Source organism: Sebastes umbrosus, chromosome 11 (genome assembly GCF_015220745.1).
Source record: "Sebastes umbrosus isolate fSebUmb1 chromosome 11, fSebUmb1.pri, whole genome shotgun sequence".
NCBI lineage: Eukaryota > Metazoa > Chordata > Actinopteri > Perciformes > Sebastidae > Sebastes > Sebastes umbrosus.
Genome location: NC_051279.1, coordinates 28,571,878 through 28,591,460, shown reverse-complemented (window position 1 = coordinate 28,591,460; position 19,583 = coordinate 28,571,878). Strand labels below are relative to the sequence as shown.

General features: G+C 40.8%; 1 protein-coding gene across 7 annotated transcripts in view; it reads right to left on the bottom strand.

Moving 5' to 3' along the window:
* The window catches only part of spire1b (spire-type actin nucleation factor 1b), a 46,888-nt gene extending 28,126 nt beyond the window's left edge, over positions 1–18,762 (bottom strand). For 2 of the 7 annotated variants that reach the window (XM_037784659.1, XM_037784657.1), the window contains exons 1-4: positions 18,029–18,761; positions 12,997–13,025; positions 3,785–4,021; positions 982–1,107 (exon numbers count right to left, since the gene is read on the bottom strand). In XM_037784659.1, coding sequence (XP_037640587.1) covers positions 982–1,107; positions 3,785–4,021; positions 12,997–13,025; positions 18,029–18,410 — 774 coding nt within the window. In that variant the 5' untranslated portion in view covers positions 18,411–18,761. Of the gene's footprint in view, positions 1–981; positions 1,108–3,784; positions 4,022–12,996; positions 13,026–18,028 lie in introns of all 7 variants that reach the window. The other 5 variants (XM_037784656.1, XM_037784660.1, XM_037784655.1 and 2 more) reach the window with 4 other exon arrangements.
* Between the last annotated feature and the right edge of the window lie 821 nt (positions 18,763–19,583).

Sequence of the window (19,583 nt, the reverse complement as noted above, 5' to 3'; positions counted from 1 at the left end):
TATGCATTTAATTATGGGTGATTAAATTGTTTTTAAGATGCATTTAACAGATGTTTGTCAACTAGCGAATGGGTATTTCTTTTTTCTTTGTGTGATGTTTAATATATTTGGTGTAAAGAATCTAAAACACGTGTCAGCTTTTGTCCACTTACTCCTACATGTGAGTAATGCATAAAATGATGAGGATAAGCTGTTGGTGAAAGCTGTGAGTCAGAGTTATTGGGTGTTGAGTCATAGTTTGAGGAATATAGGCTGTGCACTGATGTGTCCATTCATTTCTTTAACCACAGTCGTTACCGCGGATGCCTTTCTGTATCAGCTGACCGCCTCTGCTCTGTCACACAGGAAACACGGCTATCTGACCGCTGTCTTCATGTCTCTCTGTGTGTCTCTCTGTTATGTCCATGCCTATTACATGCTACAATCCAGCCCTTCTTATTACTGAAACAGGCAAGATTGCTCACTCAGATATGACTTTTCTGCTCTGCTGGTTTCCTCATTGGAACTTTTAATACACAAAAGCAGAGAGAACAACTGCCATTGTGCAACTAAAGACTGTTAAATACTACTGTAGCGAATATCGATCAATCGATTAAAATATTTAATCGCAATTAATCGCATGATTGTCCATAGTTAATCGCGATTAATCGCAAATTGCATGGGGGATGTAAGGTCACGGTGCTAAATCTTCTAAAGAGATGCCTTGCTGCTATGTGCTTCATGTAAAGGTCAGTGATCCTCCTGTAACCTTTCATTAGAGGGGAGTGCCATGTGCAGTAAATTAAGGCTGTGGTTTCAAATAAGACTGGTATTATAAATCTTATGTATTCGCTATACCGAAAAAATAATGCTCCTTTATGTGCTGTGTAATGTGTAACTAAAACACATATCTGATGGCTTAAACTGCAATTAATGTGTCTGGAAAAAGCGCCGTATGAGGTCACAGCTGTGATGACGATGATGATGATGATAAGGACCCACCTCTTTGGCACTCTTGATCTTCTCCAAGAAAGTACCCAGCTCCCTGGTTTCTGTGTACAGAGCCCGACATACTGCCTGGTAGTGACTGGGGGTGTCTGATAGACTGGGTAGATGAGCCGTGCACAGCTACAAGGGAGACAGTGAAGCATAGAGGAAGAGAGACTTTCAGCACAGTTCACACGGCTGCACTGATTATAAACATGACACAGAAAATTCACAGAGTGCAATGTATTTTCAAGGGAAGCACCCTCTGGTAGCCATGGTTGGGGTCCTCTATGCTTTGTTAACACTATCTGCGAATAGCTTTATTAAAGTATGATGACAACTTGCATGCTGACTTGTTAACTAACAATGCTAAAAAAAATACTGTTGGTCAACTGAGGCAACTCCTCTCCATCAACAACATGGATTGCCTGGGAGAAGGAATAAAACAAAAAGGACTAGGGCTGCAATTAACAACTATTTTCATTATCAATCATTGTGGCAATTTTTTCTCGATAAATCAATTAATCGCTCTGTCTATACTCTTCAGAAAATGGTGAAAGTTTTGTCTTCGACCAAGAGCCCAAAAATTCAGTTTACAATCGTAAAAGGAAACCAGCAAATATTCACATTTTAGAAGCTGGAACCAAAGAATTTGAGCATTTTTTTTCTTTAAAACATTGATTTAAAACCATTGTTGATTATCAAAATTGTTGCTGATTAATTTTTGATCAACTAATTTATTAATTAACTAATTGTTGCAGCTCTACACTACATGTAATTTTTCTGTGTCACAGCAACCTCAATTTAGAAACAAGTCTCCTCTGCACCTCCAGAATATGAGAGTGGTGATGTCAAACTGCAGTGACGTAATGTAATTAAGTACATTTACTCAAATACTGTACTTGAGTCAAATTGAGTAATTAGCCTGAAAACGGAGCCATGAGGAGGTACAGAAGTTTAGTTTTCTCTCAGAACACTTGAATTACAATATGCTGAAAGGTTATAATGGAATTTTTGCCCAATGATGCCAAAAACATTCTGCCTACTGCAGCTTTAAGTAAAGGCTCTGAATTCTTCTTCCACCACTGTTTGCTAAAGGATCTCAGAGATGCTACATAAAAACTAAATACCCCAAAAAAACTGACATTTGTAAACAACTGTTATTGACTGCTGAGCACAATTGACAAGACAACTATGCCTGAGGTCAGCCATGCTGCTGCTCGCACACACAGACCCACAGTGATGAGAGAATACACCCTTGTGTCTCTCTCAGAGGAACAGACGGTACCCTGGGCCAATGCTTGGCATGCTGTTGGCGTCCATTTGTCCAGACTGCATCACAGTAAGAGAAAATGACACTAAACACAGAAAATACCAGACAACCGTCTCTCCGTAAGCACTTATCCTGCCTACATCCTATTACGAGTGTGTGAATAACACAAATAATGCTGTATCTAGGATAAACGGTTATGCTATTGTTGTTAAAAACAGTTAATAGTGTATTCTATGTCAGCTAAGGTTAGTACAGTAGGACAAAAGGGTAAACTGAGGGAGTACAGAGAGTGAATGGTCTGAGGGTGAAAAACACTGAGACAACAATAGGAACCGACAGCTAGCTAGCCATCGGGCCAGCCACGCTGCTCAGATACCTTGGAAAGCAGAGTTGGTGTGTGGGGTTTTATATTTGTGTGTGTGTGACTGGGTATGTAGTCATTATGTAAACAGTGTGAGGCCATGTGAGGCCTGACACAGTGACTCTGTGCTCCATTGGACAACAGAGATGCATGACTCCCAGCAGGGTTGAGGCTGGCAGCCAGACGGCACTGTGGTTCAGAGCCTTTTTTAACATTTTCATCTTCTCACACACAACTTTTCCTGAACAGTTGCCCTCGTTGATATCATCTGACCGTTCCTGGAATCCATCAGTGGATTATGTTTAGTCAAGAACTGTATTTCCATTTTGTAGTTACTTAATTCTTCTTCTCCACCACATTTCAGAGGGCATTATACTACTTCCTACTTCAATAGATTTAATAGCTATATTTACTGGTTTCAAGTTACGAGATGAGATTACAATATATGAGGTACTGTTATATAATAATAACTACCCAACTGTAGATAAAGTAGTTAAATTAACTCCACCTCAACCAGCTAAAAGCAATTAAATGCTTACAAGTTGACATGTTACTAATAATAATAATCCAATAATATAAATTATATAATAATATACCACTCTGAAAGGAGCAATTCTGCGAAATGCGTATTTCTCATGGATGTATGAAGAGAATTGGATACAGCATTGGAGGCTGGCTCACGTTCGCATAAAGCCAAAATGGCTCGACTTCTGAGTGATAAAGTACCCGGATCATCCATTGAGCCCATAAAGCAGGCGAAGTAGCGTTTCCTTTAACTCCGCCTCCCAGCCCTTGCTCCAGCCTCGGTCTGGGGCTCATTCACATGAACGGAGGAAGGGAAATAACTCTGGATTCAGCTATAACTTTTAGGACCTAATGGTTTAAATGAGGGCTATTCAAGTGTATCTTTCCCAATGTAAGTATAGTGGAAAACAGTATTTTTGGGCCCTATAACATGACGCGACTGACAGGGAAGTTGTAATACCGCTGTTTGGCCACTATGAAAATTTGCTTCAATGCCCGGTGCTCTTCCTGGGGGCTTGTACATCTCCAGCAATAGCAACAATGTTCTGTTTGCAATCAGTCAAAATGACTGGCTGGTTAGATTAAGCATAAATAGCCACCAATGGTTTAACAAACACAGACGAGACAGCAACAGTCACTTACTCAGCTGCTGTACGTACCTCAAAGATATCTCTGTAGCCGTGGACACTGGAGATGTTGTCAGGGTCATCCTCTGCCTCATCCTCTTCCTCCGTCGCCTCATAGCCTTCGTCGGGGCAGGCGTCTCTCTCGGCCTCGGCCATGTTGGTCATGAGGTCAATGAGCTGCTCCAGAGGAGGGCTGAGCTCCCTCTCCTCGTTCTCCTTCAGCCCGTAATCCAGAGCCTTGTAGATCATGATGCCAAGAGACTCAATCACCTGAGGGAGACAAAAAGCAACTTCACATGATCTCCGTACTCATTCTTGTACACACTGTGGCATTTTTTTTTTTCAGATTTACACTCATTTCTGTAGGCGTCACCTTCATCTGTAACGTTTACAAGTTGACAACCATCCCCATGCTTGCATGTTCTTTTATCTATGAACATTATGTTACTTCCAACAATGTTAATAACTTACAATGCAAATACAAGTAAAAATCCAGCTAAATAACTGGTGTCCGATGGTAAAAAAATGGATGTACAAACATTAAGCACACAATACATTAATTTGTGACGATTGCATCCTTTGTTTTGTTACGTACATTGTTCTGTTGTTCATCTGCCACATCATCAAAACAAATATGGATTTGTTGCATCTATTATTATGCAATATGATCCTCTTTTGTGTGCCAAGACTGAGCTGAACAGCTGTAATATAGTGACCTCCTGACTCAGCCTTTGACGAGAGAGCTCCCTCCCGCCATTCATACATGCACGCAAACACACACGCTCACTGGCGTTTGACAGGCTGACGCTAGGAGCAGATTACTGATAGTAGATCTTGTGATTAACTGACGCATGAAGGAAAACCTCATCACATCACACGTCTCCTCATGTAGATACAGTCAGTCTGAAGGAATTCACTATCTGAGATTCATCATAGACTTTGAGGATGTCAGGACTTGAACGATACTCCACCCAACATTTTTAGCATTAAATATTCAAGCTTGTAGGCGTCAGAGGTGTGTCATTGTTAACAAGCAATTTCTGATTCTTCTAGCCCCGTTAACGCAATAATACATACAATAATGCAGACTGAGCCGAGCTGTTGAAAATTGCTTTATGAAACCATGCTATTGTTTTTACATCCAGGACAAAGGAGTCAGCTGAGCAACAGTATTTTATTTTATCATATACAGTATATGTGGACAAACCTAAAGCATATATGGACTGCTGGTGGTGTCTCTCACATTAGCTTATTGTAAGAAGTCTGAGGTTTCCCACTGCATTTGAACACACACCAACACACCAATTCTTATTATTTTTACTAAATCCTTTTAACTGTATTACCACACAACAATAATATAGCTTTGACAAAAAAAGGATCACACTCGTGGAAACAATGCATTCTTTTTTTTGGGATAAAATGCCTGCCAATAAGGTAAAAGATATAAGATTTGTAGAAAAGATCCCCAAAATGTTAAAACAAATAGTATCTATTCCAGTGGTTGGTGCTTGTAGGTGAGATGCTATGCTCAGTTATAGCGCTCAATCTGCCCTGGAATTGGAGAGTCATGGTGGATAAAGGCAGTAATGCCAAAGCCAAGACAAAAGACAAGAGTAGGAAATCACACAGGGGATTATTCTGCAGCCCTGAGCACTGAGAAAGGACTGAGAGGGAGCGAGACAGCATATAAAACACTGAGAGAAAAGGAACTGAGAGAGAGGGGGAATGGGGACGCAGGAGGGGAGGGAGAAAGACAAGGATCAGAGACAGAAATGCATCAAGAGACAGGAAAAAAAGAAGGAGTGAGATGATGGGAGTCATTGAATGGATCGGAAAGGTCAAGGAGGGCAGAGAAAGGTGAGACATCATAGTATGTGTGTGTGTGCAGACATGAAGCTCAAGAGCAGATCAATAGACATTCGTGGAGGGAGGAGGAGTCATATGAGAGATCTGTCCTCCTCTCCCCCATCAGTGCGTAAGAGCTGGGTTTCCTCAGGGGGGAACGGCTGAATGCCACCTCTTTGTCTAAGCTCCACCCGGATCCACGCTCAATGAGATATGACACCATGCAGGCACACACACATACAAAAACACACACCAAAGGCAAAAAACGCTGCACATGCAAACATAACCCCAGGCTATAACTGAGAAATCCTCTTCAGTTATTGTAGGAAATGTGACAGACATGGAATGATGTGCCCTGCCCAGCAGCTAATGGTTTCATGTGTTCAGTATGTGGATTTTCAGGCTCCCGTTTCTTATCTAAAAAAGAATTCAGTGAAAGGCTGTAACAGTATCTGATCTGCAAAAGGAGGATGAAATAAATGAAAGGCTGCAGCAGATGGGTTTGACAATTATGTCACTTTCCATTTTTTCACTTACTGATGAAAGTTATTTTTATCTGGCAGGAGAAGCGGCCACAAATTAAACTTTCAAGAGATCAAAGGCATAAGGAGGCCAAGGGGTGCCACATTTTGAAATATATTATTGAATATTTAAGAAATAATATTCCCGTATGCCAGGGAACTTAAAACTGACAGGAAATGGCATGCAGATACTCCAATAGAGAGGTGAAGTCCCGCCCCTTCCGGTGGACCCCATGGGACCTTATTTCAGAAACAATATGTACGGTAGTCAGCGGCGAGAGACAAATATTTTTGTTGATCCCGTTTGAATTGCACCATGAAACACACATGTGATGTTTGTCAATTTAAAGCATAATTTTGCAAGTCAAGTAAGTCGCAGTTTGTCGTAATATCATTCCTACTGATCGCATACTGATTGCAGGAAATAAGAACTTTCCCCGTAACTGTGAAGGCGGCCTAAAGCAAACATGTCTCCAGTCCACTTAGAAATCTCCCTGACTGGTTCCCAGGCTTCCAGGCGACCGAGCAGAATGATGGGATGGAATGGAGGAAGTGATGGAGAGAAGAAAGAAAGAAGAAAGAAAAGAGAGAAAAAAAAAGTGGGGAGAGGATGAAGATGTCATTGTCAACCAAAGGAGATTTGCCTGTGCTGCAAAGTGCAGCAGCGGCCATCATCACAGGCAAGAACAACATCAAACAGCTTGGCTTGAATTTCAGAATTCCTGTCACGTATAGGCAAGCTGGCCAAAGGGCCAAAATAAAAACCATTGTGACGCACAGGGAAATGTTTTTCCATTTTTTTCCCCAAAACAATGGATACATTGTGCCATGATGGTACTCTCATATATGTAGGTCTAATTTTCCTTAGTTATCCACCTGCTGGCTTTTTTAAGTTCAATTTCAATACCCTAAAAATCATCTCATGTAATGAAAGCAAACTGCACGGTTCATTCATATTTGCCAATGGGGCCAGTCTATGACAGGAATGCGACTAATCATTTTCCTTGTCGGTTAATCGATACGATGACATCGCCTACATCATGTCTGTACAGTAAATATGAAGCTGGACCTAGCAGCCAGTTAGCTTAGCTTAGTACAAAACGGGAAACAGCTCGCCTGGCTCCGTCCAAAGGTAGCCAGATTTGTCTTCCAACGCCTCTAAAGCTCACCAATAAATTCGAAATTCAGAGCTTATCTATTGACTGAGAACCTTCACAAACAGCACATCTATTGCTTCCACACAGCTAACACGGGATAAGAGAGAGTTGACAAACAAATCGATGGCGGACGATTTGGTGTCAAAGCGAAAAGCAAAAGCGCCCATTTGGCAATACTTCGGACTTAAACCCAATGCGGTCACAGCGCCTCTAGGTGGAAACATGCGGCACAGCAGCGAAAGCTGGACCGAAGAGGCCAGACACACAGTCATCCGACGGTAAAGATCAAAGTAAGCGCTCTACATATATTGAGCGCCGTCTTTTCTTGTAAAATGTCCGGTATAATCGCTAACACCGGTGTTGTCACAAGTTTATTAACCATTGGGAAACTGCAATAATGGAAATGGTCGGGATGAAAAACAAGCAACAAAAACAAGCTAAACACTGTCCGACTGAGGAAGGTCAAGGAGGATCACATGTAACAAAAAGGTTGGTAGTCTGTGGATCTGGCAATGGGATGCCATGGTCTATTATGCATTTTTATTGGACTCAGACAAAGACACCAGCTGTTCGAGACTGTGAATCTCATTAGTTTTAGTTATGTAGCCTTGTGTGATTCTCACAGACCAAACACCAGAGCCAATTGTGCTAATTAAATGCTAACTGAAATCTATTAGATCTGCTCTCTCGTATGCAACCACTGTTAGCCAACCAGCAGAGAATTACCAGAATCAGCACCCACTGATCAGAATTAAAGGATTGTAGAAACAATGTGGGGATTTAAAACATTTATATTTACTTAGCGGGTTCACAGGAATAAGGTCATGGCAGTGAGAGTAACCAGTAAGTGAGCTAAGTGGAATTTTACTTAAAAAGAAGAAACTGCATAAATGATTTACCTCTCTATTGATCACTGTGCTTTTTAAGCTTTTATAACGAAACATTCAGTATTATTTATTGCACCTTTAGGACAGGAATCTAGGCATCTGGTGCCATTTCATTTGAATCCTGGATTTCTAAATGTGTCACTAAGGAGCAAATTAGTCTCTCATAGTCTCTTCCTCATACAGATCCACACAACCCGCATAAACTCTAGCTCCATAAACTCAGACATACTATAACCACAAGTCAAAATGAGAAAATTGCACCCATCGAGCTTCACCTACATCTTCAACCAAATACTGTATAACCAATTATGTCCATGTTTTTCAATAAGGATAAAAAGCAGATTCTGATGGGACACATAAGGAAGAACACTTTCTCATCCTTCAATAACTTCTTAGAAGTTAGCTTCACATTGGCCACCAGTAAGTCTGTGGTGCACAAAATGTATGTACTGTATATTGTATAAATAAGTCAGCCATGCTAAATGCTCTGTGAGGATGTACCAATATTTTGGCTTTGAGCTAAATGCTAACATCAACATTCTAGTGTGTTAGCATGTCAACATTTGCTAATTAGTACTAAACAGAAGGCACAGCAGAGGCTGATGGGAAAGCCAGTAGTTTTGCAGGTATTTAGTCATAAACCACAGTATTGGAAAAAGTTAAATTTAGAGCTGTCAATCGATTAAAATAGTAATAATTAATCACGATTTGTATCAAATTAATCACACATTTTTGAATCTGTTCAAAATGTACCTTAAAGAGAGATTTGTGATGTATTTAATACTCTTATCAACATGGGAGTGGACAAATATACTGCTTTATGCAAATGTATGTATATATTTATTATTGGAAATCAATTAACAACACAAAACAATGACAGATATTGTCCAGAAACCCTCACAGGTACTGCATTTAGCATAAAAAATATGCTCAAATCATAACATGGCAAACTGCAGCCCAACAGGCAACAACAGCTGTCAGTGTGTCAGTGTGCTGACTTGAATATGACTTGCCCCAAACTGCATGTGATTATCATAAAGTGGGGATGTCTGTAAAGGGGAGACTCGTGGGTACCCAGAGAACCCATTTTAATTCACATATCTTAAGGTCAGAGGTCAAGAGACCCCTTTGCCAGTTTTTCCAAAATTTAGCATAAATTTGGAGCGTTATTTAGCCTCCTTCTCGAGCTAGTATGACATTGTTTGTACCAATGGATTCCCTATGTTTTCTAGTTTCATATGATGTCAGTATCTTCACTCTTGCTTTGAGCCCGCTACACCTTAAAAATTGCAAATTAATGTGTTAAAGAAATTCGTGGCGTTAAAACGAATTTGCATTAACTTGTTATTATCGCGTTAACTTTGACAGCCCTAGTAAAATTGTCTCGATGATGGCGCTAAAGGGAAAATAGGGGATAACCATAATGACTACAAGTCATTCTGTGGGGGGACATGAATATCTGCATTTAATGGCAATCCATTTTGCAAATTTTACCTGGGGAAATATATGGCCTTTTAATTCTCTAAAACTAAGAAACATGTTATGTTGTAAAACAATAGTAAAAAACAATCTGTCCACTTAATAATTGATGGCATTAATGTTAAGTGTGGGTTACTTTCTCTCACATACAAACAACCACTGATGATATTCCTTTCTCAGATTCTTATGCCTGACTATACCGCTGTGAGTGTGACCTCTGACTGTCATATGACTGAGCATGGTTGCTTTGCTTTGTCTGGTATGTTGAACCCACATAACTACAGAACAGAGAGAAAACCTGAACCAAAGCACAAACATTTTCCACCTTTGCTCTGTTTTTTCTTCTCTTTTTTCCTTTACACCTCCTTCTTTTGCCATTTGTCTTTTTTCATGCAAACACAAATCATCATATAGGAAGCAATGCATAAAAGCAACTGCCAAACACTTTTAAAACTCCTGACTGAATTTTCTGTTTACATTAAACACTGAAAGTGACGTTAAACTCTTAATCCCTTCCTAGACTTCAAAGCTCAGACGTTAAAAGAGAGCATGGAGCGTGCACAGTTAAACTTTGACAGAGAGGGATGTGATGAAGCATAATCACGGGACCGGGAGGGTCTAGCTAGCTAGCATGGCAACAGGGGTCACCAACAAATTCCTTGCAAAGGATAGCATATGAAAAGGTGGAAATGTGTAGCTAAAGAGTAGAATTGTCCCATTTGAGTGATATAACACAAAATTGCTGGCAAATATCATCCATTTCCAGTGAACTTAGCAATTGCGATTACTGTACATAGAGCCTTGCCAGGAGCTTGGTTCACTGGCTCTGAAGACAACAGCATCATCTGACATTCACAGCCGCATCATTTGCTAGAACTCACGCTGTTTGAAACCATGTGCAGATAATGTGTGTCAGCTACGACTACACATGTGTTCCTGTTCATCCAGCTTTGGGCTAATTCCACACTGTATGATAGCAGAATGCCTCTACCGCAGGATTTAACGCTGTCAAGCATCAAGCAGATCCAACAACTTGCCAGTAAAGTCTGTAACACACTGTATTGTAAAAAACTCATTTCTAGTGCAAAGCTGCTTAGCAGAGATTTGTCTATACAGTTTCACATTCTCTGCTGCTACAGTGAACTCTGTGTGTGTGTGTGTGTGTGTGTGTGTGTGTGTGTGTGTGTGTGTGTGCTTGAGTTATTCGCCGTCCATCTGTTATCACAGCCCTATTTCGCAGCAATCCCCCCTCCAGAGCCCCCTGAAAACTACTGCACATGGTCTCTAATGAACTGGCAGAGATCCTCAGTCAGTGTGTGCAACATCACAGATACAAAACCATTTATTAGCTTTGAATTCATCAAACACTCTGACAGCATCCGCTGACACAGAAGAGATCCCTGCAGGCTAAAATTATTCCATCTACAACATCCAGCAAAATATTTCTAAAATGTGACAGCAGAGAAGCTAATCCCTTCATACTGTAAGACCTATTTCCACAAGCTATTATCACAACAATTAACAGCAGTTGATGATAGTACAGGGAGAGAGTGTGGGGGAGGGACAATCTTACACAGCCATTTAATTAGGTTCTGAAACTGCTCCCAGAACTGTCATCAAACAGGAGGCCTTGCTGGGTGACATTTCCTACCAGTCAATCAGAGAAGCCAGCTGGGACCTCTGGGGCTGGTGGAGAAAATGACTGGGGGAAGACACACGCTGAGAAGAGGCTGGGACACATGCCATTGTGTTTTGTCTTGTCGTAACAATTTGAAAATGTATAACTAGCAGCTAAAAAAAACTATTTAGAGCTATGCTGATTTTACAGTATTGGGGTGTTGTAAAGCCATTATCTTGTACTGTGGCCCTTCTATATGCCCTGTGTTAAGAGAATAGTTATTCGCTTTCTTGCCGAGAGATAGATGAGAACATTAATACCACTCTGATGAAGTTGAGTATGAAGCTAGGCAGGAGGTTATTATCTTAACTTAGCAGAAAGACTGCCCCCCCCCCCTAGTTGTCCCCTATGCTACTTCACCTGAGAGATGTATGAAAAGCAGGCTGGGTCACGGGCGGACATGGGTCTTTGGGTATGGGGTATAACACATGCGCAGTGTAACAGAAGCTGCGGTCGTGCGTTGCAATTGGCTCAATTTCTGCGAGTGCAGGCGAGATTTTACTGCGCATGTGTTATACCCCCGGAGATATGACGCGAGACCCAGCCTCCTTTCTATAGGCCTTGACCTGAGCCCGCCTCAGCTCCACCCACGATCCACCATCTTGAACTTTGGAAAGAGCCAGGCTAGCTGTTTCCCCCTATTTCCAGTCTTTATGCTATGCCAAGCTAAACACCTCATTGCTCCAGCTCTATACTTACAGCGTAGCTACAGACATCGGCAAGAAAGTAATAAGTACATTTTACAAAATATGGAAGCATTTCTTTAAGGTATGACTCTCTGGTCATTGGTTCATGACATCACCATGTTGCAGCAGAGACGATGTTGCTGCATGCCAGAAACTCTCCATCAACAACTTGCATTGGAGACTGTGTGGTGTGTGTTTTGTTGTTCTGAAGTTGTTTTCTATGTAATGTTGAGTCTAAAGCTTGCAGTGAAAACCAATTGCCTATTGTAAAAAAAAAAATTTGAACCCGTTTTATTTATTAACGGTATTAGTTTAAGCAGCAGGGGACCCACAGCAGCTGCATTGCAGGCATGAGGATTAACAAATCACACACCCATGGCTTATGACAGTTTCAACCACAGCACTATCTGACACCGGTTGCACTTGAAATAATCCTGCAGAGTGCCACTCTAATATGCCATCTCTGTTGTTGTGGCTGGCTGCCCTCTTTTACTGTAACTAGCTAATGTAACCAACTGTGGAAGGTAAATATTTAAAAAGAAAAAAATGCTTTTATTGTGGTTAAGCCTGCCATTATCTCTCCCTGTACAACCATAGATTTCCCTTCATAAATATCTCGTTAATTGACTGACTGGTTCCTTTCCAGAAACGCTGGAGTTTCCCAGCCTGCACTCTGTGAGGTTCTTTGAGATAATCAACAAAAGACACTCCAAACAAGGTTTCAAAACTAGTTACACCCAAACTAATGCATTCATGTGACCAAAATACGAATCTTAAATATGAATATTTTATCTTTTTACCACCCAACCAACTGGTTTGCACATCAAAAACGTGAAGTAAACATTGCCAAAGAACAGAAAGCTAAATTAAATTTTAAAAAAAGTCCTGGTTATTACACAAGTAAATATGCTCACATGATATTGTTCATACTTCTGTAAGCCTGTGATGATGAAATACAATAAGTACAAAAGAACTACAGTGGAGTTACTCACCTCTGTTGTTGTGCAAGGGCTGTATTTACCTGCAGGGAAACAAGAAAGCAGTCTTGTGATAAGCAGCCTAAGCATAAAGCAGCTTACAGTATATACAGTACATGGTTACATAGGTAACACTCTTCCATTAAGGTGCAAAAATGTATGACTGACAGAGGTTAAGCGCATGCAATAATGTCAAAGTTCATGCATTACTTTTGATTCCATCTCCGAATATCATATAACTTGGCACTGGGCAGACATTTTTATTTATTCATTACTCTCTACAGCTGCTAAATCACAAATAGGGACTGCAGCTGAGCAGCTGAGATGACTAATTTCAGATAACATACATTTTTTTATCTTCATCAAGATAAATCTGCCTCCACAAACCCCATGACAAGACCAACACCAACGCTTACTCCGCTTCATAATAGTGTCCGACTATCTGTAGCACTCAGCACCAAGTCTATTCATTCCTAACTGAAAACGTACATCTTTAAGAACTGTTCACAAATATATTGTTTCATTTCTAAAAAAGGACTCAGTGATTTCCTTAAACAGCTGGACACTGTAGTTTTTAGCAAAAGTTACTCAAAGAGGAAGAAAATTAGTATTTGTTAGGGCCTATTTTCATCTGAGGATTAATACACATTTGGTGTGCCACTGAGTATTTCCACAAAGCAGGATGGATAATGTGGGATTGACTCAAAATAAAGTGTGTATGTTCATGGTGATGAATGAACATGTCACCCAGTGCAAAGGTGTGGCTCACTGATGCGTTCTGTTAATAGTTTTTGGAAAACAATAGATCAATTCATAGTTGGTTTTGGTTCATGAAATATAATGGACTATGTGAGAGCCAATTGTGCACATATTTATATTTGGTGAAATTGTTTATGTTGGTATGTCATACATTGGTTCTAGTTTGTACAACAGCTTTTGTATAGTTTAGATAACCACCATGTAGGATTATGATGTTTACCATTTTTTTGCTATAGTGCTAGATTACACATTTTATTCTTTACGACAGGATATAATGCCTTAAGGCAGTTGTTCAGTGCGCATGGTAAAAGGAGGCTTTTGGAAGATGCTGTGAAGCATGCGTAGGTGTGTATCACAACACGTTTTTGACCATGTTATACACCGTGTTATATAGCGCATTATAGCGTACAGTGAAAGTGTGATAACATTTAACGTATGGAACATCAAGTTGGTAGTGGACCGGGCAAGATGTAACTTTGATGGAAATCACCTGCCGTAACGTTGTAATTGCTTCTCAAATAAACCCTCGTTCAAGTTTTCCCTGCCTCCCGTGAATACATTGGGTCTTCACAAAAATGGATTGAAATGAAGTGGAACATGAGCCAGAACTGAGATACCTTGCAGACTAAGTGGTCTAGGAACTTGGAGCACGGTAAAACGGCCACTAGACTATAAGAACAATATAGAGCATCACTGTCTTATCCTTTAAAGGCTCGTGTCCCTAGAGCAGGTTTAAAGGAAAACCTGTTGTATTGTGGAATTTTAAATGTAGGGATTTCTATCGTCTTTTGTTATAGTACAGTTTGCTCTGTGGTCTAGCACCATTGTAGCTTACTCATCAGTGATTACATATTCTCTTCCTCATTAAACAAATTTCAGCGTGCGTGTTCTGCGCTCTCATTATGCAAACTAGACCAGTTTTAATAAAAGCTCTGTTTCATTTCTAATTACTTTAGTGGGTTGTGGCATGTGACCGATGATGACGAGACTTCTCCCAAGAAGCCATGTTGCATGAATGTACTCCCTTCAAAAAGAAGACCCACTTAAAAGGTCCTCCAGGCTACATCGTCCCAGCTTTCACTTCCAAGAAGAAACAGCCTGCTAACAGATGACTCTCTTAACAAATGGCTGTTTTGTATTGTCACACGCAGTAATGCAACATCGCAACAGCTGTGACATCATCTCATGACCTTAACTTGCATCAGCAGGTTTGAATACCACTGTGCTGTATGTATGGTGAAGAAGAGCTAACAGTGTGATATGTATGTGTGTGTGTGTGTGTGTGTGTGTGTGTGTGTGTGTCTGTGTGTACTGCAAACAGGGCGAGCAGATTATCAAATGTGCTTCCTTAATAATACCACAACACTTGGGGAGGGCACCAGCATGAAATTAAATATATTCATCAAAGTAGCATGATACAAAAATATTTTGAGGTTTTTAAAAGTGTCCTGCTTTCATTATGTATTCAGATATAATACAAAGTGTCAGGTGCCCCAGATAAACTGCGGAATAAATGAATACTAGATGTGGTTTTGAGTGATAACAGGGTCTAAAACTAACCTTAACTGGATTTAACTTGAAGTCAATTTAGCAGATGAGAGCTTCAGAAGTCCTAAATCCGTAAAACTTTAGCCACAGCTTTATCTCATTATTTACATGACTGAGTTTGTCTGTCTGAGCTTGTGCATCGGGGAGAGAAGGGCTGTACTGAACACCACAGATAAGTAGCAATTAGACCAGCAATTTACCCTGCAAACCGAAACCATTTGTGTGGTTGCAGTGCCCTAATCAGAACACTTGCAAAACACTCCCAGAATTAGACTGAAGACTTGGACAGCAGTGATTCCCAACCAGAGGTACTTTTGAAGTAGTCATGGGGTTCATGGAAAGATTGTGAGGTTGAAATGAAGACTGTACACCGAACATTATGTGCTGCAATTGAGAGTGTGTGATATCTTCATATTTCCATGAACTGTATTCCTATAATGAACAATTCCACAATTATTTGACTGAAAATAACGACAAACTCAGACATCCTATGTGTCGAACATCTCAGTTACAGTTTGGTTTAATTTACCGAGGTTCAGTGTTATTGAACGCTCTGCCATCTCATATTTTAAAGTTGGCATCAGAACAATTTAAGAAAGCCGTTAAAGGTTTTTTTTTTTATCTCCCCAATGTTTTCCTTATGGATTATCTCTGTAAATGCTTACTGATAATGAGTTTTAATTGATAATATAATAATGTGAATCTTAATTCTATTTCATCACTTTGTCTACTTGCATATATGGCATCTGCTAGTGTGTATAATTGTATCTTTTTTCTGCTTCTTCTCTCTCTCTTTACCATCCTTTTTAATATGTTATTCTCTTTTTACAATCGATTAAGGTATGCACTGGACAGTGCCCTGATCAAGCCCCTCTGAGGGCTTTTTGCACCTCTCCATCACATTTGTTGTCATTTATGTAATATTAACTTGTACCTTTTTTATACGTGTAAACAAATAAAATCTAAAAAAATCTAGCTAAAAGTATTGAATAATCAATTTAAAATGCTAAAATGAATGGATACATGTTTAAAATACAGTCTGTGTATATTTTGCACATTTGGTGACGTAAGATGTGAAGGAAATGGTAAGATGTTCCTCTGTGAAATAGCAACATGATTATTGAAATAATATAAACGAAAACAAAACAAGACATCTACGTATAGCCAATAAACACAAATGCCCAAAAACATGCTTTAACTACAACAGTTCAATACATTCTTAATACATTTTGCATGATATGACATTACATGAGAAATCGCGGAATAAAAGCCTGGACTCCCCTCTCCAATGGTTGCTTCCATTCTCCTAAAAATAGCCCATTCATTCTCAGCATATAGACCAACAGGCCACAACTGGCATCATCCTTACAGCTGTGCTTCTCAGATCAGCTAATACAGGTTGATTGGACAAAGCGTGCATTTATTGAATCAAAGGCCAAAATGTTGACTGAGCAGCGTCCAGTATTGTGTGTTGTAGCTGAGTTAAGAGCGCATCCCTCCGGCCCTCAGGTATAGTCCATTACGGACCGAGAGAGATAGATAGGCATTTAGTCAGTCTATCCTGCACTCTGCTCACTGTATCAGCAAATGTGATTAAAGCATACACTGATCATACCAGGTTTCGGTCTGACGAGACAGAATGTTTTGGTTTAAATGCATGTTATCTTTTCACAGGCACGCCCATCACATGGCATGAAGTGTCATCTGTTTTGTTTTGGTTTGGTTTGAATACTGGTTGATACCTTGTGTAAAAAGATCTGTAGTAAGAGGGATACTAGACAAATACCACAGAAACACTTTAACTCTCTCCCATATGAGACACAAATTACCATTAAGTACAATAAAGTCACTATAAACGCCCTGCATAGCCCCACAAACACAGTGTAATCCCCTAAAGGGATATTTCTAGACTATTGCAGTGATTTTTCATTTGGCAGGCAACCACGGTCTCCTCTCTATTTCTCGGATATTCTCAGCTTGGCAATAGAAGCACTGTCATACCAGCAATGGCTGTAACTCCTCATTTTTATAGCACCTCATTAATTACAGCTGTAAAATCAATAGAGGCTCCCATGTCACATGTAGTTAGGAACAGCTGTATCGGGCCATAAACATACAAGGCATGTGCAGGGGTGAACCATCACCTTTTCTATTTGCACACATTACTGTGATCCCACACCTTGATCTGATAATGCACATTTAAGCTTGTTATAATCACATGCTTTAATCAGATGACGCTGGGATGAACACACTGATCTGATATGAAGTGGCAATAATAAGAGGTGGAACCACATGATGCACACACACACACACACACATGCCTTCAGTGAGGAGGCAAAAGCAGTGAAAACACTTCAGTATGGTGAGCCATGAAAGTGAGGGGTCTCTTTGTTCATCACTGATCAGGTCATGTGTAATGGAGCCTTGTAAATCTGGCTGCTGCAGATTGAAGACTAAAAATAAAGCACCTGATTTAGGAAAAACATGTAGAAAGCCTCTACATGTGCAAATACCTACACATTTTATTTATAGTGACATTATTGCTCTGTGGTACCACTACATTACATTAGGTTTGTACACACAGTGATTTTGTAGGCTATGTTGCCCTCTTGTAGCTATAAGATTTTTACATAAGGACAATCACAACACCTCAGCCCTATTATTTGAAATGCAAGTGATGGCTTGGCCTAGATCGGAGTGGCTTAAGGCGCACTCATTCTTACATAATAGGCTATTTTACCTTCACAGCCCTGGTGTTCCAGCCTCACAGACCCGTCTTTCTGTATCCTAACATCCCCCGGTCCGGATATCCTCATCGGAGCCACCGCTGATGGTGCTCCGGCGGCGGCGGCGGAGCTTCTGCTGCTCCGGTGTCCCTTCGCCAGCGTCCTGCAGCACTGGTAACACACCGCCCAAGCCTGCTCCTCATTGATGGGCTGGTTGTACAGCCTCAGTATGTCCTCCAAAGACAGACCCTCCACTGCCGCTTCCACCGTTGGATTCATCGTGTTGTGATGCTGCTGCTCATCCCGGTGAGTCGCTGCTGCTGCTGCTGCTGCTGCTGAGGAGGCTGCAGCAGCATCCGTCAGCCGTCCGTGGTCCCCGCATCGCTGCTCCGCCATCCTCTCATTATCTCAGTGCAGGAGGCCCGATAACGTGAACAGGTCCAGGCCGATGTGTGAGAGGGAACCTGGAGACATTGATGCTTCCCTCCTGCTCCCCGGGACAGCAGCCAAGCAGCTCACCGGGGGTTGTTGTTTCCCTGCCTAGCCGACCTACCGCGCCGACGCCTCGTTCAAGGTTTCGGTACCAGGCCAGCAGGACGGTGCGTGGGGTTTGTGTGGTTGTAGCCTTCACCGTGAGTGTGTCTCACATCACAACCAAGCCAGCCAGGCTCACTCTCTCATCACATGATCTCTCTCTCTCTCTCTCTCTCTCTCTCTCACGCACGCACACACACACGCACACACACACACACACACACACACACACACACACACACACACACACACACACACACACACACACACACACACACACACACACACACACACACACACACACACACACACACACACACACACACACTGAATGTCTCTGCACCTATTGCTTTTGAGAGATGGACTGATTAACAAACTGGTCAGTCACTGATGCAAGATGATATTTTTTTTCAAACTCAGTGTAGTTAACTCATATACAGTTCGTTCAAGCATGTTTAACCAGAGAAATTCCAAGACTCCCATGGGGCCCAAAATCCTCAAATCCACTGTTCAACAATCATACATTTTATAAGGGAATTTGCACCACTAAAGTACAATATCAACTGAGGTGGTTTAGCCTATTAGTTTACATCACAAACTGATTGACACGTAAAATAAATTGGGGTCATGTACAGGGTCTAAAATTATTTTTTTTCCTCACGTGCCACTGTGGCAGGTCACTGAACATTTCTACTATCCACACAATTGTTTTGTCTGCCACTTCTGAAGTCTATGTAGAATGCTTTAGAATCGTAAACACTAGGGCTGTGTATTGGCAAGAATCTGGCGATAAGATACATATCACGATACAGGGGTTACGATGCAATATATTGCGATACTGTAAGTAAGGCGATATGTTGCGATTTAAAAAAAATCTAATTTTAGGAAAACTATCATAGTATAAATAACACTGATATATGCATAAAATCTGAGCATAAAAAAGTTAACTTTTTATGCAATCAGAAAAGTAGGATCTGCATTTGCATATCTTTGCAAATAAACTAAAGTATTTCCTGAGTTAATCTTTGCATGTAA